The sequence below is a fragment of the Erithacus rubecula genome, assembly GCF_903797595.1.
Source record: "Erithacus rubecula genome assembly, chromosome: 28".
Taxonomy (NCBI): Eukaryota; Metazoa; Chordata; class Aves; order Passeriformes; family Muscicapidae; genus Erithacus; species Erithacus rubecula.
Genome location: NC_136680.1, coordinates 710,967 through 733,899, shown reverse-complemented (window position 1 = coordinate 733,899; position 22,933 = coordinate 710,967). Strand labels below are relative to the sequence as shown.

Here is a 22,933-nt window from a genome sequence, read left to right as displayed (position 1 = left end):
ACGGAGCCCAGACCTGCACCCCCAGAGCAGCCCAAAGCTGCCCCCGCAGCCCCCACGGAACAGCCTCGGCTCCCGGAGCAGCCCCGGGATGAGCAAAGCCCCGGGGTGAGCTGGAAGGAGCCTGGGCAGCGAACCTGGAGCTGGACCCAGCCGGGGCTGGTAAAGCGCACGGCTCAGGAGCTCGAGTCCGCCCCATGGCTGCGAGACCGGCCGAGCGCTCCAGACCTGGGCATGGACACAGTGAACACACCCCTGCGTGTGCTGCGCTTTCATGGGGTTATTAACACGGCACGACTCCCTCTCCCCCTGCTCAGGGGACACGAGGAAGGGGCTGCGACCCTCGGGGTCAGGCTGGGGGGCTGTGCAATCACCTGTGCAGCAGCACCTGTGCAGCAGCACCTGGCACTGCCCCGGGACCCCAAGAGCCAGAAACACGTGGATGGATGAAGGCTGGACACACAGCAGCATCACAGTGAGAATCAGAGGCTGAGACACGGATCCGCCCTGCACTGACAGCACCACGGCACAGGACAGGCTGAGGAGGATGTACAGAGCACTGGGATACAGCACGGCAAGATGTGGCACAACGTGAATTACTGCACGGCTGGAATGTGGCAAAGCTGGGATAGGGCAAGGCCTGGGATACAGCAAGGCCAGAATTCGGCACAGAGTGGATATGGCACAGTCAGGATGCAGCACGGATGGGACGTGGCAAGGCCAGAATTCGGCACAGAGTGGATACGGCAAAGCCAGAATTCGGCACAGAGTGGATATGGCACGGTCAGGATGCAGCACGGATGGGACATGGCACGGTCAGGATGCAGCAGAGATGGGATAGGCAAAGCTAGAATTCGGCACAGAGTGGATATGGCACAGTCAGGATGCAGCACGGATGGGACATCGCAAACCCAGAATTTAGCACAGAATGGATATGGCACGGTCAGGATGCAGCACGGATGGGACATGGCACGGTCAGGATGCAGCATGGATGGGATAGGCAAACCCAGAATTTAGCACAGAGTGGATATGGCACGGTCAGGATGCAGCACGGATGGGACATGGCACGGTCAGGATGCAGCACGGATGGGACATGGCAAGGCCAAGGCACAGCAGGGACGTGGCACAGCCTGGCAGGAGCGAGGTGTCTCTCAGTGTGACAGGGAACACTCCCAACAGCGCCTTCACCAGTTCCCTGCAGCGGGATTTCCCCTCTCACACACCTCCCCACTCCCACACCCCTGGGAATCATTTCCCCCAAATGTGATTTGGGTTTGCTCTGCCTGGCTCTCACCGGGCACTGGGATTGTTTCCCTTTCCGTGACCTTGCAGAGAAACCGGTTTGGGTTAAACCGGGCCAAACCCCAATGCAGCTGCACAGCGTTGGCTGCAGCTCAGCTGGGCTGAGCCCAAGTTTGGAAGCCTGTGGGTCGGATTCCCCCCGTGTGGCCCCAGTGACTGTCCCGGTGGCCTGTCCTGGTCAGGGACATGTGCACCCACCACCCTCCCCGGGCCAGGAGGAGTCTGGAGCCCCGGGATGCGCCAGGGGAGGAATTCAGCCGGGAGCCGCATCCCGGGCTGGGAGATGGGGCAGTGCCTGGGGCAGGATCGGAGTTTGGCCCATCCATGGCCCTGACCCTGTGCCCGCAGCCCCGTCCCCCCTCAGCCCTGACGGCCCCACAGCCGCGTCCCCCCTCATGACCCAGATCCTCAATCCTTGTGTCCCCTCAATCCTGTGACCCCCAACCCTTGTGTCCCCTCAATCCCCGTGTCCCCTCATGTCCCAGTCCCTCAATCCCCGCGTCCCCTCATGTCCCAGTCCCTCAATCCCGTGTCCCCTCAGTCCTTGTGTCCCCTCAGGTCCCACCCCCCGCTCCTTGTCCTCATCCCCGTCCCCCCCCCGCCCCTCAGGCCCCGCCCCTCAGCGCCCCCCGCTTCGGCGCCTCCGGCGGCGCGCTCCAATCCCGTTATCCCGCCGCGCCACCGTCTCTCTCCTATTGGTCGGCCAAGCTGAGCGACGCGCGGCGGAGCCAACGGGCGGCGCGGTGGCGCCCGGGGGCGGGACATCCTGCGTGCCGTGCGGTGCGGGCCGCCCCCGCCGCCTGCCCGGTGCTGCCGCGGCCTGGGCTGGGCCTGCCCGCGCCCGGTGCCCCCCCCGCGCCCCCCCGGTGCCGCCATGCCACACAGCTTCAAACCCGGGGACCTCGTCTTCGCCAAGATGAAGGGCTACCCGCACTGGCCGGCCCGGGTGAGAGCGCGGGGGCCGCGCCGCGGGGGGACGGAGCGGGAGGGGGGCGGGGGTCCCGGAGCGGGATGGGGGCGGGATCGGGAGGGGGGGCTGGAGACGGGATGGGGACGCGCACCGACCCCTGTCCCCGGGGCGGAGGCCCTGCCGGGATGGAGGTGCCATAACGGTACCTGTACCGGGATGGGGATCCCGTACCGGGATGGGGCACGGTACCGGCGTGGGGACCCGTAACGGGATGGAGATGCCATAACGGGACCCGTACCGGGACGGGACCTCCTGTACCGGGACCGGGAGCTAGTACCGGGGTGGACGTGCTGTAACGGTGCCTGTACCGGGATGGGAGGGTCGGTACCGGGATGGGGACCCGGTACGGATGGGGGACACGTATCGCCATCTCTCATGGAATGTGAACCGGTGGTGACAGGAGGGACCTGTCCCTGCACTCAGGCTGGGATCTGGGTCACATCCCAGCAGCCGGACTGGGCTGGAATGTCCTGTACTGGGATGGGGCCCGGTACCGGTGCGGGGTGTCCCATTCTGGGATGGGAGGTCCCATTCCAGCACCTGTACTGGGAGGGGGACCCAGCACTGGAATGGGGTGTCCTGTACCGGAATGGGGGACCCCATACCAGCGGCTGTACTGGGATGAGGGCCCAGCACTGGCTCAGAGATCCCGTATGGCAGCTCGGTACTGAGACAGGGTCCTGCCCTGGGGTGGGATCCTGCACTGTGGGGTGGGATCCTGCCCTGGGGTGCGATCCTGCACTGGGGTGGGATCCTGCCCTGGGGTGGGATCCTGCCCTGGGGTGGGATCCTGCCCTGGGGTGGGATCCTGCACTGTGGGGTGGGATCCTGCCCTGGGGCGGGATCCTGCCCTGGGGTGGGATCCTGCACTGTGGGGTGGGATCCTGCACTGTGGGGTGGGATCCTGCCCTGGGGTGGGATACTGCACTGGGGTGGGATCCTGCCCTGGGGTGGGATACTGCACTGTGGGGTGGGATCCTGCACTGTGGGGTGGGATCCTGACCTGGGGTGGGATCCTGCCCTGGGGTGGGGATCCTGCACTGTGGGGCGGGATCCTGCCCTGGGGTGGGATCCTGCACTGTGGGGCGGGATCCTGCCCTGGGGTGGGGATCCTGCACTGTGGGGTTCTGTCCCTTGTTGGGGACAGTGAGGGTGTGACATGGGTGTGAGCGCTCACGGTGCGGGGTCAGCGGGTGCTGCTGCTCTTTGGGGGGTTATTTGGGGTGCTGGAGTGTTTGGGGAGGGGGACAGCTGGTGCCATGGCCGGGTGACAGCGTCACGCCAGTGCTGGAGAGTGGGATCTGCTTTGGGGTGTGCTCACTGGGGGGTGCGTGGGGGCTCTGCGGGGTCCCCGGAGCAGCTGAGGGTGTGGCAGCCTCATGCACTGCCCCTGGACGGGACGAGACTGGCAGGCAGAACCCTGTGGGACCCTGTGGGACCTTGTGGAACCCTGTGGGACCCTGTGGGACCCTGTGGGACCCTGTGGGACCGGGGAGCTCCGGGGGCCGGAGCTGACGCCGCTTGGCTGCACCTCGCCGTGAGACCGGGACTGCCGCTGCTGCCAGGACAGCCCCTCTGCTTTAGCTCGCTTGCTTTGTGGGGAAGGGTCCCCCCGCCCCGAAGACCTCCCTGGCTCCCCTGCCCGCCAGAGCACAGAAGATGGCCGGGGTGTCCGGCCGGCGGCGGGGCCGTCCTGCGGACGCCGCGGCCACTCGTCCGTCGCCCCCCGGCCGCGCTGCCGGGCTCCGGCCGTGGATCCCGGGCGAGCAGCACCAGGCCCACGCTGCCCACAAGACCTCGGTGCCGGATCCTGCCCGTTGCTCTGGCAGAGATCCCGCAGGGACCCGGAGCCGGGGCTTTCCCGCCGCGCTTGGCTGCAGGGCCTGCCGGGGCTGAGGACGTGTCACCGCTGTCTCTGACCTCCTGCTGCTTTGGGTTTCCTTTCAGATCGATGACATCGCGGACGGCGCCGTGAAGCCCCCCCCGAACAAGTACCCCATCTTCTTCTTCGGCACCCACGAGACGTAAGCGCTGCCTCGCTCCCCCCCGGGCGCTGCCTCCGCCCCGGCCTCACCTCTGCTTTGTCTCTCTCCAGCGCCTTCTTGGGCCCTAAGGATCTGTTCCCTTACGAAAAATACAAAGACAAATACGGCAAACCAAACAAGAGAAAAGGCTTCAATGAAGGCTTGTGGGAAATCCAGAACAACCCCCACGCCAGTTACAGTGCCCCTGCGGTGAGTGTGGGCTGGGCAGGGCGTGGGGCCGCTGCCCTCCTGTCTCTGCTTCTCCTCGCTGCTGTGCCCATTGCTTCCAGCTTCCAGCTTGCCTTCCTTGGGGTGGAATTAGCTCCCCTCTCCTTCCCTGCCCTCTCCCTTCCTCAGGGAGTCTGCTCTCCTCATCTTCCTCCATGGAGGGCTTTCCCTCGGGCTTCCAGGAGCGCTGGAAGTTCCCACTTGCTCTGGAGGAAGTTGATTCTGCCCCGTTGTCGTGGTGGAACCGGGGTCGTGCTTTGTGCTGCTTGCCCAAAATCCTGGAGATTTTGTTGTCTGAGCAAGAACTTGAGGCTTGCTCATCCCTGGCTCCTGCTTCTGCTTGTGGACTGTTGGGAAGTCCCCTTCTCCATCTGTTCCTGAGCCCTGCAGCAGGACTTGGAGCAGGCCAGGCTAGGGAACAGCTCTTTGTATTCTGAGGGCATCTCATGACCATAATTGGGATCCAGTTTGTTCTGTAAAGATCATCACAGGAGGCGTTGGCTTCGTAGGCAGTGGGGCTGAAGAGGCAGAGGAAGGTTTGCAGGATGGGCAGCAAGGTCCAGGTGGTCCCTGGAGCTCAGCACGTGCAGGGAATGAGCCCCCCAGGCCTCATGGTCGGGTAGGAGTGAAGATGTGATTTGAGGGACAGGGGTTGGGAACTGATCCACCCAAAACTGTGGGTGTAGGGTGAGGTGAGGTTGTGGAGGTGCTTGAAAACCTGGAGATTGCTGTGGTGAGGGAGGCAGCACCTGCCATGGCCAGGAATCCTCTGGAAACTCCATCAGGGATGAGGGACCCAGCGAGGCTGATGGTTCACCAACAACCACTATGTGCTGTGGCCAAAAGGAGCAGCAGAAGACACTGAAGTTCCCTTGGCTTTGAGACCTTTGTGGAGCAGGAACAGCCAGGGGTGAGGAGAGGCTTTGCAGCAGCTGGAAGAACCTGGCTCTGGGAATGTCAGCACTGCCACACACTGAGCAGCAGCCCAGAAGATGAGCTGGGGTGTGATGTCCCTGTGTGAGAAACAAGGAGACCTTCAGGGAGCAGGACACAGGAGATCCCACCTGGGAAGAGCACAGTGGCCACCTGGACTCCTTATGTGGAGCTTTTGTGTGAAGAGGACAGGAAGAGCCAAGTGGAGGCAGCAGGAGAGGCTGAACCAGCCTCCAGCGTGGCTTGTCTGGCGCCGTCAGGGCACAGGAGGGCTGGGCTGTGCTGGGCTCTGCTGGGCTCTGCTGGGCTGTGCTGGGCTCTGCTGGACTCTGCTGGGCTCTGCTGGGCTGTGCTGGGCTCTGCTGGACTCTGCTGGGTTCTTTTGGGCTCTGCTGGGCTCTGCTGGGCTCTGCTGGGCTCTTCTGGGCTGTACTGGACTCTGCTGGGTACTGCTGGGCTCTGCTGGGCTCTGCTGGGCTCTGCTGGGTTCTCCTGGGTTCTGCTGGGCTCTGCTGGGTTCTGCTGGGCTCTGCTGGGCTCTGCTGGGTTCTGCTGGGTTCTGCTGGGCTCTGCTGGGTTCTGCTGGTCTGTGCTGGGCTCTGCTGGGTTCTGCTGGGTTCTGCTGGGCTCTGCTGGGTTCTGCTGGTCTGTGCTGGGTTCTGCTGGGTTCTGCTGGGCTCTGCTGGGTTCTGCTGGGCTCTGCTGGGCTCAGCTGGGCTGTGCTGGTCTGTGCTGGGTTCTCCTGGGCTGTGCTGGGCACTGCTGGGCTCTGCTGGGCTCTGCTGGGGTCTGCTGGGCTCTGCTGGGCTCTGCTGGGTTCTCCTGGGTTCTGCTGGGGTCTGCTGGGCTCTGCTGGGTTCTTCTGGGCTCTGCTGGGCTCTGCTGGGTTCTCCTGGGTTCTCCTGGGTTCTGCTGGGCTCTGCTGGGCTCTGCTGGGTACTGCTGGGCTCTGCTGGGCTCTGCTGGGTTCTTCTGGGTTCTGTTGGGTTCTGTTGGGTTCTGCTGGGTTCTGCTGGGTCTGCTGGGTTCTCCTGGGCTCTGCTGGGCTCTGCTGGGCTCTGCTGGGTTCTGCTGGACTCTGCTGGACTCTGCTGGGTTCTGCTGGGCTCTGCTGGGCTCTGCTGGGCTCTGCTGGGTTCTCCTGGGCTCTGCTGGGCTCTGCTGGGCTCTGCTGGGTTCTGCTGGGCTCTGCTGGGCTCTGCTGGGTTCTGCTGGGCTCTGCTGGGTTCTCCTGGGCTCTGCTGGGTTCTGCTGGGCTCTGCTGGGTTCTGCTGGGCTCTGCTGGGCTCTGCTGGGCTCTGCTGGGTTCTCCTGGGCTCTGCTGGGTTCTGCTGGGCTCTGTTGGGCTCTGCTGGGCTCTGTTGGGCTCCAGGCTGCTCGGGGATTCTGGCAGGGTGTGGGGATGGGGGGCAGAGGGCAGCCAGGCAGCAGCACCCCAGGAATGTGTCACTGTGTGAGGGGCTCTGGGAAGGGCCGCTGGTGTCCGCAGGGATCCGTGCTGGGAGGGAAGGGAGGGGAGGCTGCCCTGCCCTGCCCTGCCCTGCTCTGCACACCCAGCTCTGCCCTCTCTCCCCCCTCTCCTGCCCCACAAATGCCCCACAGACCCCCCTAACCCCTCTGTCCTCCCTGTAGCCCGCGAGCTCCTCCGACAGCGACGTCCCCGAGAACGACCCCATGGCGGGGAGCGAGGGCGGGGACGAGGAGGGCGAGGCGGCCGCGGGGAGGGCGGACAGCGACGAGGACTCGGAGCGAGGCAGCGACCACAGCGCCCTCAAGAGGAAACCCTTGGCCATGAAAGTGAGTGGGGCTGGGGACGGGAGGGTGGCCCGGCCAGGGGATGCTGTGGCTGCATCACGGAGCTTTCCCTGAAGCCACCTCAGCAGGAGGGGGTGGAGAAACCAACTCCCTCTGGATTCTGCAGTGGGAAATGGGGCTCAGCTGGTTTTGGGGGGTCTCACAGCTCTCTCCTGATGCCTGTGGGGTGGTGGGATGGCGAGTCCTGGTGGGGTTTGGAGCCTGGAGGAAGATCCAGAGCTGCGGATCTGAGTGCAGCTCTTGCAGGGCTGGTTAGGAAGAGTTGGAGAAAGCCCTTCCCAGGAAATATTTGCTTTCCATGGCGGGTGGAGAAGCAGTGGGCTTCTCTCATCTTTTCACCTCTCCTTTGGCAGATGCCTGTGACAAAACGGCCTCGGAAATCCTCCAGTGACTTGGATCAGGGCAGCCCCTCTGTCACAGAGGAGGAGAACTCAGAAACGTCTTCTGAGTCAGAAAAAAACAGTGATCAGGTGAGAGGATTTGGGGATACACTGGCAGGGTGGAGGGGAGAACATCCCTGTGGGAGTGGGGCAGAGGCTGGAGAGACCCTGGCTGGCTTTGACACTGTGATGACAGCATTCCACATTCTCTCATATTTCTGTTTTCCTTAAGGATTTCACTCCTGAGAAGAAGCCAGTGGCCCGGGCCCCACGGAGAATGCCAGCAGCAGGGAGGAAGAAGAAGGTAAAGAGCCCCTAATCTGAGGGAGGCTGGAGAAGAGTCGGGTCTGGGAGAGCTGGGGGTGACAGGGCTGTGTCCTGGAGGGACCTCGCTGATCTCTTGGTGACCTGCTGGGGTCCAGGATCATCACAGGCTTTGGGGTATGGCTGGGATTGGGGCAGTGCCACCCCACAGCCACCCTCCATCCCAGCCCTGCTCTCTGCCTGCAGAAAATGGAGTCTGGCTCTGACTCTGACTCCAAAGTGGACTCAGATTTGGACATGGGCAATGCCAACGTGGACATGACCAAGTCGGACTCAGACTCGGACTCGGATGTGTCGGTGAAAAAAGCACCACGGGGCCGCAAGCCAGGTACCCCCGGGGCTGCTGCTGCCTTTGTCCCTGTCCCTGTCCCTGTCCCTGCACCTGTCCCTGCTTCTGCTCCTGTCCCTGTCCCTTTCCCTGCCCCTGCCCCTGTCCCTGTCTCTGCTCCTCCGGATGAGAGTGTGCAATCTCAGGCATTCCCAAGTTCTGGGGTCCTATCCCAAATTCTGGGAACATTCCAGGACCCCTCTGCAGCTCGGGGCTGTTTTACAGAGGGAGCTCCAGGGCTCCTGCTGAACAATCCCTGTTGTCTTGCAGCTGAGAAACCCCCTCCCAAGCCCCGGGGCAGGAAACCCAAACCAGAGCGTGTCCCCAGCAGCTCCAGCAGTGACAGGTGAGCGTGGCTGGCCCATTGTCACCCCTGGGCCGGGCTGGGGTGACACAGGGTGTGACAGGAGTGGCTGTCCTGCAGCGACAGCGACAGCGAGGTGGATCGCATCAGCGAGTGGAAGAGGCGGGACGAGGAGCGGCGGCGGGAGCTGGAGGAGAAGAGGAAGAGGGAGCAGGAGGAGGAGATCCGGCGGCTGCGGGAGCAGGAGAAGGAGGAGAAGGAGAAGAGGAAGGAGAAGGCGGAGAAGGGCGAGGAGGGACACTCGGGCTCGGACAGCAGCGCCGACGATGACACGGCCAGAAAGGGCCGGAGGGGCCGGGCCAAGGCTGCGTCCTCCTCGGACTCGGAGCTGGAGCAGGAGAAGGAGGTGAGAGCACAGCTGTGGGGGGCTGGGGGTGCCTGGAGAAGCTGTGAGCCCCTGTCAGGCCATCAGGGAGTGGCAGGGACCTGCTCTCCTGGCCTTGGGTTACTCTGCAGCTGCCCACAGGGTTGGCAAGGGTTGTGTCCGTGGCAAATCCACGCCTCTTCACCTGGCCCAGGATGCCTCATCCAGCTGTGGGCCTCACATCTGGCACAGGGTGCCCAGAACAGCTGTGGCTGCTCCATCCCTGGGAGTGTCCAGGGCCAGGCTGGACAGGGCTTGGAGCACCTGGGACAGTGGAAGGTGTTCCTGCCATGGGATGGGATGTGCTTTATGTTCCCGTCCAACCCAAACCATCCCATAATCTCCACAATGCTCTTCCACCACAGTAACAGGTTTTGCTCCACCAACACCCTGGAGCTTTTGGGAGCATGTAGGGTAACTGTGCCATGGGGTGATGCTGTGTCATGGGGTGATGCTGTGTCATGGGGTGATGCTGTGCCATGGGGTGATGCTGTGCCATGGCAATGGGGTGACTGTGGGGTGATCGTGTCCCATGGGGTACCATGTGCTCTGCTGTGGGGTGCCTGGGTGCCCCTGGGCCCTGGGGATGGCTGTGGGGTGGCTGTGGGTGCTGTTGTGGCATGGCCATGGCTCTGTCTGTGCTGCAGCAGGGAGGGCCCTGCCACTCTCTCCCTGCATTGTTCTCTCCTCCAAGGTAAAGAAGCCTGTGAAGAAACAGCCCTCGGAGTTGTCAAGGAAACCAAATCAGAAGGAGAAGAGGGGCCGAGCAGAGGAGAAGCCACGGAACAAGTCAGCATCTGCACATCTCCCTCCTCCCTTTGCTCCTGGCAGTGGGGCTGTTCCTGCACAGCTCCAGCCCCAGCACCCTGGGGTGGGGATGGGGCTCGTGGGGCTGCAGCACCTGCAGAGGGGCTGGGCTTGCTCCCCCCTCCTCCTGAGCTGAAGGGGCTGGAGGAGCTGCTGGGGGTTACCAGGATGAGATTCTGTGGTGTTTTCTTTATTGTAAGGCACAGGGGAGTTGTGCCCAGGGTGTGGAGGTCTTGGATACTCCAGCCAGTGCTATCCCCCTTGTTAGCCCAGTGGTGAGCAGGGGGTTCACCACAACCATCTTCCCTTTTACCTTCCTTTCCCACAGAGCTCTGAAGGTGGAACGAGGCCGGAAGAAATCCGACCCGATCCCCGAAAAAAGGATGGAGAAGAAAAAGGGTGAGGGAGCCACTGCTTCCCCTCACAGAGGGGAGGAGACAGAGGGGAGGGCTCCAGGGTTGGCTCCCCCATCCCTGGGACAGGGAGGGATCAGTGAGGTTGTGCCAGGACTTTTCCCAGCTGTGATCCCAGGATAACCTCCCTGGCATCTCCTCCCTATCTTGGCACACCCCAGCCCATCCTCTCCAGAGACATTCCCGGGGCTGTGCTCAGCTTTGGAAATGCAGGACACAACCCCTGCCTGGGAGTGATCCCAGGCACCAGAGCAGATCCTGGGCTCTGACATCTCAGTCTGTGTCTCTCTTCCTGCTCCAGAGCCCACAGTGGAAGAGAAACTCCAGAAACTTCACAGCGAGATCAAGTTTGCGCTGAAGGTGGATAACCCGGTGAGTGCAGACAGCCTGGCCTGGCCTGGGACATCCCTGCTCATGCTTGCCTGCTGTGGTACCTGGGAGTGCTGCTCCTCCTCCCTTTGGGGGTGCTGGGAGCCCCCAGGTGGCCCAGGGCAGCTCCTGATCCCAGTGCCCTCCGTGCAGGACATCAAGCGGTGTCTGAACGCGCTGGAGGAGCTGGGCACGCTCCAGGTCACCTCCCACATCCTCCAGAAGCACACGGATGTGGTGGCTACGCTCAAGAAGGTAGAGCTGGGGCTGAGCCCTGCCTGGGGCAGCAGGAGCCTGCCTGGCCCCAGCTCTGAGGGCTCCCTGCTCCTGCTCCCCGGGGCAGATCCGTCGCTACAAAGCCAACAAGGACGTGATGGAAAAAGCAGCTGAAGTCTACACCCGCTTGAAGTCGCGTGTTCTGGGACCAAAGATGGAATCCATCCAGAAAGCCAACAAAGCTGGGCCTGAGAAGGACAAGGGGGAGGCAGAGAAGGGCCAGGAGAAGCTGTCGGGAGCAGAGACACGGAATGAGAAGGGGGAAGAGGAGACAAATGCTGGTAACGTTCCTGAACACCCCTGGAGCATTCCCTGTCTGGGCAGGTTATAATCCCCTCCCTGGGACATGCCCCATCCTGCTGGGGACATGGGACATGGGGAGGTGCCTGCTGGCCTCCTGCTGGAGGGATCAGCACCTCCAGGTCCTGCTTTGCTGGAGTGCCAGGAGTGGGAAGGGGCTGGATGGGAATGCAGTGAGGGCAGAGGGCAAACTCGAGCCCCACACCCAGGCTCTGGGGGCCGCCACGCTGGTTTTGGGGCCAGGAAAGCTCCTCCCTGCCAGCCTGAGCTCTGGTCCAGGCATGAAGGAATGTGGAGATGTCATTGAACGCTGGTTCAGGCTCTTGCACAGGGAGTGGTGACCGGGATCTTCCACCCTCAAATCCAGGTCTCTGCCTGGGGCGTCCTGGTAATGCTGCAAGAGCCTTCCCAGAGGAACTGACAGGGAAGATCCACCCTCATGGTGCTTCTGGGATGGGGGATGGAGGTTTTGGGATCGTTCTTGCAGCTGTGGGGGTCAGGCCAGTCCTGGGGTCGCCTCAGACTCGGCTGCACATCCAGGAACAACCAGTGGCCACAGATCCTCAGCCCACGAGGGTCAGGATGGATGAGGGGATCCAAGAGCCTGAGCCTCTTTCTCTTCCCGTCAGACCTGTCAGGTCCTGTGAATGGTGAATCCCTGTCCCAAAAGTCAGAGGGCACAGAGGAGAAGGACAAGAGCCAAGGGCCAGGAGCTGGGGAGCTGGAGGCGTCCACAGAGGAGCCCCACAACAAGTGAGTGTGGGGCAGGGCTGGGGCTGCAGGGCTCTGCACGGGTGGCTTGGGGACTCCTGTGTGTTCTGAAAGGGTTCTGCCAGCTTGGGAAGGAGCTGGGATGTGGGAGAGGGCCCGGGGGAGGCAGAGGAGCAGGGGCTGAGCTCTCCCTGCCCCTGCTCTCCCCCAGCAGCGTCCAGGACTATCCCAAGGCCGGGCTGGAGCGCGCTCGCGGCGAGTCGGAGGCTGCGGAGGAGGAGGAGGAGGAGGAGGAGAGCTGAGGAAGCAGCTCCCACCTGCAGGAGGAGGAGGAGAGGCTGTAGAGGGAGAGCAGCCTCTGCCTCCCCCTGCCTGAGTCACTTCACTAAGTCCCACCGATGTCCTTGGTCTTGTCCCGTGTCCCGTCCCTGCGGAGGCACCGCCCGCGGGGGGGCTCTGCTGGTGTCTGTATTTGTCCTCCCCCCTTTGTTTTTAATTTTTTTTTTGTTTTGTTTTTTTTCCCCTCCTACCTAATTTCTTGTGATTTCAATCGACATGAAATGAATATAAAGGGTTTTCTAATGAAAAACAGAAGGAACCCCAGTGTCTCTTTGTTGAGGCTGGGACGAGGGGAGGAACTTAACCCCGTGCCCAGGGTCAGGGCTGGAAAACACCCCACGGGTCCCCAAATTCCCTGTGGCCAGGATCAGGCACTCAGGGCTGCTCCAAACCCTTTTCCCCACCATCATGATCCTCTCTCCATCCAGAGGCAGCTGCTGGAGCCGGATCCCTCTGCCTCAGGGCTGGGCTCCAACTTCCTGGGGTAAAACCAGGGTGGAAAGGGTGTGTTCTGCCCCATCTGTGCCAGGGGGACAGGACTGACCCTGGCACCTCCTGCCCGTGCAGGGCAGCAGCTCCGTGTTGGTCCCTGCTCTTTTGCAACACCCCCGAGCTTTTGTCCGTGTCCAATAAAGAATTCCCGGCTCCTCCCGGCGCCGCCTCCTCTTTGTGTCCCGACCCCGGGGGGCTGCCCCGACCCCCCTGCAGTAACTCTGCCCTGGGGACATTTCATTTTTTGTTTTTCCAGGCCTGATTTCACATTCACTGCAAAAACAAGACCCAAATAAAGCCCAAAACAACCCGAGTGTCTCTTGCCCGACTGCTCGAAGTGGGGCCCCCTCCAGGACCCCACTCCTGATCCCACTGCCAGGTCCTCTCATCCCACCCCTGGCTGGGGGGGCTGTCTGGGGAGTGGGGCCTCAGGACATGGAGTCCCAATGTCTTGGGGAGGGGGTTTTTCCTCCAGAGCCCAGTTCCTCCCCCCCCCCACCCCCAAAAGAAACCTCAATGCAGTGCAAAACTAACCAGAGTTTATTTCTTGTGCTGTTTTAACCCTACAAGGCTGAGGAGCTTGAAGGCACCGAGGGCACGGGGGACCCTCAACAGGCACTTGGGGCAGCCAAGGCACGAAACTGCATGTCCCCAGCAGGGGGACAAGGGGCAGAGCTGGGACAGGCAGGAGGGTCCCCACAGAGGCAGGCACAGGGTTGGGGGCGAGGAGGGCTGGGGGGAGGGGGTTTGGCAAAGGCTCCTAAGGAGGATTTTTTGGGAGGGGGGGAGGCAGCCCAGCATTGTTACTCCATCTCCAGCTCCAGCGGGCGCTTGCCCGAGGGGGCGAAGGGTCCCACCAGCCAGGTCAGGGGCGTGTTGAAGGCCACGTGCTCCACCAGCTCGTCCATCAGCTGCCGGGCTCTGGCGGCGTGGCCGCGGGCCTGGGCCAGCACGGGCCCGCTCACGTCCTGCAGGGAGCGGACCGAGGCCAGCGCCGCCCGCAGCTCCTCCACGCTGTGCCGGACCTGCCCCGCCGTGTCCTGCACGCTGCTGGGGAGGCCCTGCAGGCTGCACACCAGGGGCTGGCAGGAGCTCTGCAGCTGCTGGCTCAGGCCCTGCAGCATGGTCAGCGCGCCCGACTCCACCGCCTGCGGGGGGACACGGGGGTGAGGGCTGGGGGACACCCCGGCTGGCCCCGGGACCCCCTGCCCTGCTCCTACCTCCGGTGGCAGCTGCTCCTTGCCGCTGCCCGGCTGCTTCTTGCTCCACTCCAGCCACAGCTGCTGCAGCTTCTCCTGCCCTCCCTGCAGCCTCTGGTCCACGCCCTGCCTCAGCTGCTCCACCTGCGAGAGGGGCACAGCCCGCCTGGGTGGGGAGGCCCCCGGGGAACACCTTGGGGTGGCACAGGGGGCGCGGGGCTGGGTCCTACCAGGTCGAGGGTGCGCTGGAGCTGGGCCAGCAGGTCCTGGCTGCTCTGGCGGGCGCTCTGCAGTTTGCCCAGGGAGTGCTGCAGCGCTCGGTGCCGCACCTTGCTGGACAGGGAGCCCAGGCGCACGAAGTAGCTCTGCTGCTGCCTCTGCTGCTCCGGCTCGAAGCCCTCCACGGCCGTGGCCAGCTTGGCTGTGGGACAGGAGCTGCTCAGGGGGTCCCAGCGCCACCATCACCACCCCACAGAGCCCCTCCTGCCCTGCCAGGCTCTGCCCACCCTCTGGGGAGGGGTGGGATCAGCTGCTCACCTAGCTCCTCATCCGTCATGGGCAAGTAATGATCCACCAGCTCCTCCGACTTGCCCAGCACGGAGCCCACCCCGCTGGCCACCATCTGGCCCACGGTGCTGACACTGCTGCTGACTGCAGACCTGGTCAGCTCCACACCACCCTGCACGGCCCCTTTGGTCATGTCCATCACACCGGTCACTCGGCTGGTCACTGCGTCCTTGGCTCCGGCCACAGTACTGGACACTGCACCCTTGGCCCCAGACACAGTGCTGGACACTGCATCCCTGGCCCCAGCCACAGTACTGGACACTGCATCCCTGGCTCCAGCCACGGTGTTGGACACTGCATCCCTGGCCCCAGCCACGGTGTTGGACACTGCATCCTTGGCTCCGGCCACAGTGCTGGTCAGCACATCCCTGGCCCCTGTCACTGTGGAGGTCACCAGCAGTTTGGTGTCTGAGATGATCTGGGAGGACACACAAAACTCTGTTAAGCACTGGGGAGCTCCAAGTGTACTGTCCATCCCACCCCATCCCATCCCATCCCATCCCATCCCATCCCATCCCATCCCATCCCATCCCATCCCATCCCATCCCATCCCATCCCATCCCATCCCATCCCTTCCCTTCCCATCCCATCCCTTCCCATCACCTTCTGGGGGGGCTGCTGCAGGATGGGCAGCTTCTCCTCCAGCTTGTCCAGCCCTTTGCAGGCGAATTCATTGGCGGTGGAAACTGGAGATGTAAAACACAGGTGGATTTAACACCCGGCTGCCTTCCCTGCTCTTCCAGGATCTCTGCTAGGGCCCATTTTCCATCACCCCAGCATTCAGGGGGTGCTGCCCCCCATCTTTTCCTCCAGCTTCTCCAGGCCTTTATTCCTTGGCTATACAAACCAGAGACACAAAACTAGATCCTCCCTCTCTCCAGTGAGAGCCAGTTTGGGGGTCCCCCATCCCCGTGGGGTGCCGTCCCCGCCCCGCACTCACTCTGGGGCTCCAGCCGGGTGAGGAGGGGCTGGGCCCCGCTCGCTGCCGCTGCCGTCAGAGTCTTCACCCCCTTCTCGGCGGCGGCGCACACGGAGCGCACGTAGGGGTGGCTCTCCTTGGTGCAGGCGTAGGCAGAGGACACCATGTCGTAGGCAGAGCTCACCAGGGGCAGGTTGGCCACGCGTGTGCCGATGCTCTGGGGTCCACAAGGGCTCAGCGTGAGCGTGAGGGTGAGAGACCCCCAAATCTCACAGGGAATGGGGTGTGCTGTGTGTTCCGGGGATGGTTTTGGGGTGCTCCCACGGCTCTCCAAGCCCGTAAGAGGGTGGGATAACCCCGATCCCTGTCTCCATGCAGGGACCCCGTGGATCGCCCCCAAATTCCCCCCCCCTTGCCCGCACTCACCTGCTGCTCCTCTGCCTTGGGCTGCGCCGGCGTGGGCTCGCTGGTGGCCATGGTGGGGCTGGGGGGGCACAGGACGGGACCGTGAGCGGGGTCAGGCCCCCACCCCCCTCCTGCCACCCAAAGGGAGGACTCCAAGTTACCCCTCCCCGGAACGGGGCAACTCCCACGCGGTTGGAAAAACCCGGGACAGGGGGGTCCCGGGACCGGGATCACGATCGGGATCACAGGCGGGATTGGGGCCGGGATCGCGACCGGGACTGGGATCGCGCTCGGTTCCGGGATTGCGATCAGGATCGGAACCGGAACCGGCAACGCAATCGGGATCGGAACCAGGAACTCGAACCTCCGTATCGTGCTCACCGCCGGCGGCCGGGCTCGGTTCTGCTCCGCTCGGTTCGGCTCCGGGCTCGCCCCGCCGCCCTTTATAGCCCGGAGCCCGCCCCGAGCGCATGTGACCGGAGCCGCCCAGCGGGGCCGGCCCGGGGCGGACCGGGAGCAGCGACCGCGGGGAGCGCGGGGCCGGGGGGCAGCGAACCCCGGCACCGGGAGGACAGCGAACCCCGGGACCAGGGCGGCAGCGAACCCCGGGACCAGGGGGGCAGCGAGCCCCGGGACCAGGGGGGCAGCGAACCCCGGGACCAGGGGGGCAGCGAACCCCGGGACCAGGGGGGCAGCGAACCCCGGCACCGGGAGGGCAGCGAACCCCGGGACCAGGGGGGCAGCGAGCCCCGGCACCGGGAGGGCAGCGAACCTCCGGTAACCGCCCGCACCGAGTCTCCCGTCAGCATCGGAGCCCCCGGGACCCCGTTCCTCGCTCGGTGCTGCACTGACCCCCTCCCCGGCACCGGATCCCCCGGGACTGGGCTGCATGGACACCCCCTGGGGACAGGACACCCCCGGAGCCGCTCTACACCGACCCGATTCCCCGGGATGTGGCTGCAGTGACACCCTGAGCCCAGAACTGGAGACCCCCACCCACACCGGCACTGGTTTCCTCCCCCTGAGGTTCCCTGGCACCGATCCCCCAGGACAGACCCTGCCCCGACCTTCCCAAGCGTCCCCTCCCCTCGTGCGGGTCCCAAGCACGGGGGTCCCGCTGCTCCCCCACACCTGGCCCGCTGGAGTTGGTCAAACCGGTGCCGGTGGGTTCCGGTGGCAGGAGAAGGGCCGGTCCTGGGGTGCCCGGTGTCGCTGCTGTGACCGCGCTGCGCTTGTGACGTCGGGGATACCCCGGGGCGGGCCCAGCCCCTCGACGGTGGCAACTGGGACAAAGTTCAGTGCCACACGGGCTGCGGGTCACAGTCCAGATGTCCTGATACCTTGTGGCACCCTGTCTCCCAGCACCCCATGGAATCCCGTCCCACTGTCCCACACCCTCGCTGAGCCCCTCGGGGTGCCCCCGGCTCTGCCGCCCGTGCAGAGCCCCCCGGCGAGCCCGACACCTTGGCTCTGCCACAGCATTGCAGGCTCTGAGTCATTTTAAGGCCAAAAAAGTTGTTTTCTTCCTCTTTAAACTGGTTTGAAGCTGTTAAGACACAAAATCCCAGTGCTACTGGGGCTAAGGGCAGTCCTGGATCCCAGACTCACGCTGTGTCCTCCTTGTGCCACCATCCCCACAGCCACACTGGGGTCCCACGCTGGGGCACCACGTCCATCACACCTCATCCCCGGTGGGATTTGGGGTCGTGGCTCCCCCAGCTCAATGTCTCAGTGCTGGCTGCAGACCTGGGGGGCAGCGGGCACCCGGTGCGTCCCCCCCACGGTGACACAGCCCTCCCACTTGGCCATGTCCACGGGGACATCCTCCGGGTACTCGACGAGCGCGGGGGCGAAGGGTCCCACGAGCCAGGGCAGGGGCGTGTGCTGCCCCACGTGCTCCAGCAGCCCCTCCAGGCTCAGCTGCGCCCGCGTCACCGCGTCCCTGCTCTGCGCCAGCACCAGCCCCGACAGCTCCTGGAAGGAGCGGGCGCTGGCCAGGGAAGCCTGGACGCCCTCCACGCCGAGCCGGACGTGTCCCGCCGTCTCCTGCACGCTGCTGGGGAACGCCCGGGCGCCGGCCGCCAGGTGGGAGCAGGTGGTGTGGAGCTGGTGCAGCAGCCCCTGCAGCATGGCCAGAGTCCGAGCCTCCACCTGCGGGGTGGGCAGCAGGCAGCGAGGGCTGGGGGTGACGGACCCCAACCCCCCCGGATGGACCCACAGCTGGGCTGCGTTCCACCCCTGCTCCAGGTGTCACCCCGTGCCACGTGTCCCCACCTCGAGGGACTCAATGGCCGCCGTCCCCACCTTCTCCAGATGGAGCCATCTGTCCCCCTGGTCCCCCCGCCCCGTACCTCGCTGTCCTCCATGGGCACCTCATCCTGCTGGCTCCACTCCAGCCACAGCCCGTGCAGGTGCTCCCGGGCGCTGTGCCAGGGCCCGTCCGTGCCCCGCTGCCCCTCCTCGATCTGGGGGGAAGTTCAGCCAGGTGGGAGCACACCTGGGGGCACCTGGGGCCGGCACGGGGCTGGCACGGTCCCTGCCCCATCCTTACCAGCCGGATGATGTGGTGGAGCTGGGCCAGGAGGCGCTGGGCACGGAGCCGTGCCCGCTGCAGGTCCCCCAGCGAGCGCCGCAGGGCCCGGTGCGGCAGCCTGGCTGACAGGGAGCCCACGCGGACAAAGTAGCTCTGCCACCGCCTCTGCTGCCCCTGCACGGCCACCTCAGAGCCTGTGGCCACCTCAGAGCCCCTGGTCTCCTCTGTGCCTGTGGTCTCCTCTGTGCCCCTGGTCACCTCAGAGCCCCTGGTCTCCTCTGTGCCTGTGGTCTCCTCTGTGCCCCTGGTCACCTCTGTGCCCCTGGTCACCTCTGTGCCCGTGGTCACCTCCGTGTCTGCCGCCACCCCTGTGGGCCCAGGGGTGAGGGCAGCATGGCTGGGCCATCCTGTGCTGGGCACTGTGAGCACCCACATGATGCTTGGCCACCAGATCATGTGGAGATGCCACCCTAAGCCAAGTGGCCTCTGCAGTCACCTCAGCTGTGACATGGGGCCAGCTCTGCCTAATATCACCCAGTGCCAAGCTATAAATACCCCAGCAAGCACATAAGATTATATTTGCCTTTGGGTTTCCAGGTGAGAGTTCACCCAGTGCCATCCCGTGTCCTCCAGAGAGGGACTGTCCCCTGGGTGGGGTCATGGTGGCCTCAGTGCTCTGGCACCACGTGTAGGCAATGCCAAGGCAGCAGGGTGAGGGTCCCAGGAGGATTTGGCACCCCGAGATTTGGGAGATGATGAGCACTCACCCAGCTCCTGCTGTGTCCCGGGGAGGTACCGATCCAGCAGCTGCTCCGATTTGCCCAGCACGGTGCCCACGCCCGTGGCCAGCAGCTGCCCCACACGGGTGCCCACCATGGCCCCCAGCGCCGAGCGCGTCCTCGCCACCACCCCGCTCACCGTGCCCGACACCAGCTCCCTGGTCCCGGCCACCACCTGGGAGGGGACAGTGCAGGACAGTCAGGGACAGGCAGGGACAGAGCAGGGACAGTGCAGGGACAGTGCAGGACAGTGCAGGACAGTGCAGGGACAGGCAGGGACAGGCAGGGACAGTGCAGGGACAGTGCAGGACAGAGCAGGGACAGGCAGGGACAGTGCAGGACAGAGCAGGACAGTGCAGGGACAGGCAGGGACAGGCAGGGACAGTGCAGGGACAGTGCAGGGACAGTGCAGGACAGTGCAGGACAGTGCAGGGACAGGCAGGGACAGGCAGGGACAGTGCAGGGACAGTGCAGGGACAGAGCAGGGACAGTGCAGGGACAGTGCAGGACAGAGCAGGACAGTGCAGGGACAGGCAGGGACAGGCAGGGACAGTGCAGGGACAGTGCAGGACAGTGCAGGGACAGGCAGGGACAGGCAGGGACAGTGCAGGGACAGTGCAGGGACAGTGCAGGACAGTGCAGGACAGTGCAGGGACAGGCAGGGACAGGCAGGGACAGTGCAGGGACAGTGCAGGGACAGTGCAGGGACAGTGCAGGGACAGTGCAGGGACAGAGCAGGGACAGTGCAGGGACAGTGCAGAGACAGCTCGTCCCTGCTCCCCGCTCAGCCCTGGGCCCCGCCCGTGTCCCCCGGGGGGACATTACCCTCTCGGGGGGCTGCTGCAGGATGGGCAGCTTCTCCTCCAGCTTGTCCAACCCTTTGCAGGCGAATTTGTTGGCAGTGGAAACTGGAGATGTGAAAATATGTGGGTTTAACACCCAGCTGCCTTGCAGGAGCTCTGCTAGGGCCAGGGTTTGGGGTACCCCAAAACTTGTGAGGTGATTCCCCTCCAGCTTCTCCAGCCCTTTATTCCTTGGTGATACAAACTGGAGATGTGAAACCAGATCATTCCTCTCCTGCTGCCTCACAAGAGCTCCCCGGTGAGAGCCAGTTTGGGGGTCCCCCATCCCCGTGGGGTGCCGTCCCCGCCCCGCACTCACTCTGGGGCTCCAGCCGGGTGAGGAGGGGCTGGGCCCCGCTCGCTGCCGCTGCCGTCAGAGTCTTCACCCCCTTCTCGGCGGCGGCGCACACGGAGCGCACGCACGGGTGCCTCTCCTTGGTGCGCCCGTACGCCGAGGCCACGGCCCCGCACGCACAGCTCACCAGGGCCAGGTTGGCCACGCGGCTCACCACGCTCTGAGGGGCGGACGACAATAAGATGGGGTCCCCAGAGCCACCGCAGCCCCCCCTGAACCCCCCGTGCTTCCCTACCTTCGTCTCCTGCTCGGCCTCTGCCGGCACCGCGGCGTTCTCGGCCGACATGGCGGCGGGGGCTGCACAGGGAAGAGGGAGATTTTGGGGGGCCACGGTGGGTGAGAGTGGTGGGGACCCCTCCCGGGGGATGAGACCCCCAGCCTCTGCTTCCTGAGGGCTGAGAGCCACCAATTCATGATCCGACTGGGAGCGGCTGGCGCGTTCTGAGGGGCTCACGGGGTGTTACGAGGGTTTTGGGATGGGGTTCCCTTCTCCCTCGCCAGGAAACGGGGGCACTGCGTCCCCTCCACCCGTCTTGGATCCCCCTCTCCCCTTCGGGATCCCCACACCTCCTTTTGGGGCCAGGGAGGGGTTTTTGGGTGATTCAGCAGAAGCCAGACCGGACTTGTCTGTCGCAATCCCGCGCTGGGGACGTGCGTCCCGTCACCGTCACCTGAGCCGGGGCAGCGCCGGGATCCACGCAGGAAACCGAGCGGCGACAGCCCCGCCTGGCCCCGACAGCCCCCCTGACCCCCGACAGCACCCCCCAACCCCCGACAGCCCCCCCGGACTCCCTGCAGCCCCTCCTGACCCTCGGCAGCCCCCACAACCCCTGACAGCCCCCCCAACAGCTCCCCTGACCCCCGGCAGCTCCTCCTGAACCCCGACAGCCTCCCTGGCCCCCGACAGCCCCGCCTGATCCCCGGCAGCCCCCCTTGACTCCCGACAGCCCCCCTTGACCCCCGACACCCTCCCTGGCCCCCGACAGCCCCCCTTGACCCCCGACAGCCCCGCCTGATCCCCGGCAGCCCCCCTTGACGCCCGACAGCCTCCCCCGCTTTTTGGGGTCTCCCGTGTCACCCCCTGTGCTCTCCGTGGGACGAGTTCTGGGGGGTTTCGAGGGGCTTCAGGCGGGTCACAGTGGGGGACAGGTCCCCTTGCGACCTTGGGTTTGTTCCCTTGAGTTTCTCGGGGTCCCTGGGGTGCTCCGGGACCTCGGGACCGCCGACCTCCCCCGGAGCCCCGGAGGCCCCCGGGGACCTTCGGACTCCCCCCGGGATCACCTGGAGCTCCTCCTGGAGCTTTTCCGGAGCCCCCCTGGACGCCCCCGGCCCCATTTCACGCCCTCCCGCTCCCGCCAAGCCCCGGGCACGGTACTCACGGGGTGGGGGTGGGGTTCTGTCGCGACCCCCGGACGAGATCGCGACCCCGGGCCCCGCCCCGCCCGGACCCGCGGGGGCAGCGGGAGCCAATCAGCGGAGGGGCGGGGCCGGGTCTCAGCAAATGAGGAGGGACGGGCACGGCCAGGGGCGGGGCTTGGCGCTGGGGCGCGCTCGTCGCGGGGTCCGGGGACAGTGTGGGACAGTGCGGGGACAGTGAGGGGCAGTGCGGGGACAGTGCGGAACAGTGCGAGGATAGTGAGGGACAGTGCGGGGACAGTGCGGGGACAGTGCGAGGATAGTGAGGGACAGTGCGGGGACAGTGCGGGGACAGTGCGAGACAGTGAGGGACAGTGTGGGGACAGTGCGGGGACAGTGCGAGACAGTGAGGGACAGTGCGGGGACAGTGCGGGACAGTGCGGGGACAGTGAGGGACAGTGTGGGGACAGTGCGGGGACAGTGCGAGACAGTGCGGGGACAGTGCGGGACAGTGCGAGACAGTGCGGGGACAGTGCGGGGACAGCCTATCCTGGGCATCTCTCATGTGCCCCCGCGCCGAGGGACCCCGTGCTCGCTGTTCCACCGCCGCCCCAGGGGTCTCCACCCCGCGTTGTCCCCATCCCAGGTGTCCCCTTGCCGCTTGTTCCCACCTCAAGGGACTCAATGGCCGCTGTCCCCACCCTCTCCGAGTGTCCCCATCCCAGGTGAAGCAACGCCAGGAGACCCGATGGCCGCCGGCCCAGGTGTCCCCACCCCTGGTGTCCCCACGCCAATGATTGGCGTCCCCAAGGAACCCAACCCCAGGCGTGCCCACGCCAGGTATCGCCACATCAAGTGTCCCTTTGCCAGGTGTCCCCACCCCAGGTGTTCCGGTGGCACCAGAGCCCCTCAGGGTGCCAGGTGTCCCCCAGTCCCCGCCGGTGCTCAGAGGGGACAGCAATGCCTGACGGGGGCAGAGGGGTGGGTGACACCCGTGGGCACGAGATGGCCCGGAAAGGGGACAGGAAGGGGACACGAGCAGGGACACGGTGCCAGCACTGCCTTATCCCAGTGGGGATAAGTGGGATGAGGACCTTGGTGAGCGGGGAGGGGCGTGTGGGGCCCAGGGGTGCGTGTGTGGGGTGGGTGCCGGTGTGTGTGCGCTGGGCTGTGCGCAGGGTCCCCACGGAGGGGGTGTCACCGCCTGTCCCCCCACCCCTGTGCCCCCCTCCCGCCTCCCGG

General features: G+C 65.0%; 3 protein-coding genes across 15 annotated transcripts; 1 reads left to right on the top strand and 2 right to left on the bottom strand.

The window, feature by feature from the left end:
* Positions 1 to 2,055: 2,055 nt before the first annotated feature.
* On the top strand, positions 2,056 to 12,499 carry HDGFL2 (HDGF like 2). 2 transcript variants are annotated; one of them, XM_079328283.1, is made up of 16 exons: positions 2,056 to 2,245; positions 4,217 to 4,293; positions 4,365 to 4,503; positions 7,087 to 7,251; positions 7,623 to 7,739; positions 7,882 to 7,953; positions 8,160 to 8,301; positions 8,572 to 8,647; positions 8,726 to 9,011; positions 9,724 to 9,818; positions 10,165 to 10,235; positions 10,551 to 10,621; positions 10,772 to 10,873; positions 10,962 to 11,175; positions 11,824 to 11,947; positions 12,120 to 12,339. In XM_079328283.1, the coding sequence occupies exons 1-16, from the start codon at positions 2,174 to 2,176 to the stop codon at positions 12,205 to 12,207; spliced, it is 1,911 nt and encodes a 636-aa protein (XP_079184409.1). In that variant the 5' UTR covers positions 2,056 to 2,173; the 3' UTR covers positions 12,208 to 12,339. The 2 variants fall into 2 exon arrangements, with proteins under 2 accessions (XP_079184409.1, XP_079184408.1); XM_079328282.1 differs by having other exon boundaries at positions 2,057 to 2,245; positions 12,117 to 12,499.
* A 759-nt stretch (positions 12,500 to 13,258) lies between these two features.
* LOC306813099 (perilipin-3-like) lies at positions 13,259 to 17,088 on the bottom strand. 3 transcript variants are annotated; one of them, XM_079328192.1, is made up of 8 exons: positions 16,962 to 17,088; positions 15,848 to 15,908; positions 15,443 to 15,638; positions 15,106 to 15,188; positions 14,473 to 14,920; positions 14,166 to 14,356; positions 13,957 to 14,079; positions 13,259 to 13,884 (listed from the first exon to the last, which is right to left on the bottom strand). In XM_079328192.1, the coding sequence occupies exons 2-8, from the start codon at positions 15,896 to 15,898 to the stop codon at positions 13,540 to 13,542; spliced, it is 1,437 nt and encodes a 478-aa protein (XP_079184318.1). In that variant the 5' UTR covers positions 15,899 to 15,908; positions 16,962 to 17,088; the 3' UTR covers positions 13,259 to 13,539. The 3 variants fall into 3 exon arrangements, with proteins under 3 accessions (XP_079184318.1, XP_079184320.1, XP_079184319.1); XM_079328194.1 differs by having other exon boundaries at positions 15,848 to 15,905; positions 16,963 to 17,066; XM_079328193.1 differs by lacking the exon at positions 16,962 to 17,088 and adding an exon at positions 16,208 to 16,294 and having other exon boundaries at positions 15,848 to 15,905.
* Positions 17,089 to 17,327: 239 nt separating this feature from the next.
* Positions 17,328 to 21,068, bottom strand: LOC306813098 (perilipin-3-like). Of its 10 annotated transcripts, none has more exons than XM_079328184.1 (8): positions 20,571 to 21,068; positions 20,300 to 20,495; positions 19,964 to 20,046; positions 19,127 to 19,313; positions 18,618 to 18,778; positions 18,378 to 18,581; positions 18,178 to 18,291; positions 17,328 to 17,977 (listed from the first exon to the last, which is right to left on the bottom strand). In XM_079328184.1, the coding sequence occupies exons 1-8, from the start codon at positions 20,619 to 20,621 to the stop codon at positions 17,555 to 17,557; spliced, it is 1,419 nt and encodes a 472-aa protein (XP_079184310.1). In that variant the 5' UTR covers positions 20,622 to 21,068; the 3' UTR covers positions 17,328 to 17,554. The 10 variants fall into 10 exon arrangements, with proteins under 10 accessions (XP_079184310.1, XP_079184312.1, XP_079184314.1 ...); XM_079328186.1 differs by having other exon boundaries at positions 17,330 to 17,977; positions 18,378 to 18,617; positions 18,672 to 18,778; positions 20,571 to 21,067; XM_079328188.1 differs by having other exon boundaries at positions 17,330 to 17,977; positions 18,672 to 18,778; positions 20,571 to 21,067.
* Between the last annotated feature and the right edge of the window lie 1,865 nt (positions 21,069 to 22,933).

Bases quoted from the DNA above. Each gene is read 5' to 3' on its own strand.
- HDGFL2 (XM_079328282.1), top strand. From the start codon at position 2,174: ATGCCACACAGCTTCAAACCCGGGGACCTCGTCTTCGCCAAGATGAAG. The intron at 10,236-10,550 runs GTGAGGGAGCCA...TTCCTGCTCCAG, and splicing joins AAGGATGGAGAAGAAAAAGG to AGCCCACAGTGGAAGAGAAA. The intron at 11,176-11,823 runs GTAACGTTCCTG...TCTTCCCGTCAG, and splicing joins GGAAGAGGAGACAAATGCTG to ACCTGTCAGGTCCTGTGAAT.
- LOC306813098 (XM_079328182.1), bottom strand. From the start codon at position 20,621: ATGTCGGCCGAGAACGCCGCGGTGCCGGCAGAGGCCGAGCAGGAGACG. The intron at 20,496-20,570 runs GTAGGGAAGCAC...TCCGCCCCTCAG, and splicing joins AGGCCGAGCAGGAGACGAAG to AGCGTGGTGAGCCGCGTGGC. The intron at 19,314-19,963 runs GTAATGTCCCCC...GTCCCCTCCCAG, and splicing joins TGCAGCAGCCCCCCGAGAGG to GTGGTGGCCGGGACCAGGGA.
- LOC306813099 (XM_079328192.1), bottom strand. From the start codon at position 15,898: ATGGCCACCAGCGAGCCCACGCCGGCGCAGCCCAAGGCAGAGGAGCAG. The intron at 15,639-15,847 runs GTGAGTGCGGGC...TGTGGACCCCAG, and splicing joins CCAAGGCAGAGGAGCAGCAG to AGCATCGGCACACGCGTGGC. The intron at 14,921-15,105 runs GTGATGGGAAGG...GTGTCCTCCCAG, and splicing joins TGCAGCAGCCCCCCCAGAAG to ATCATCTCAGACACCAAACT.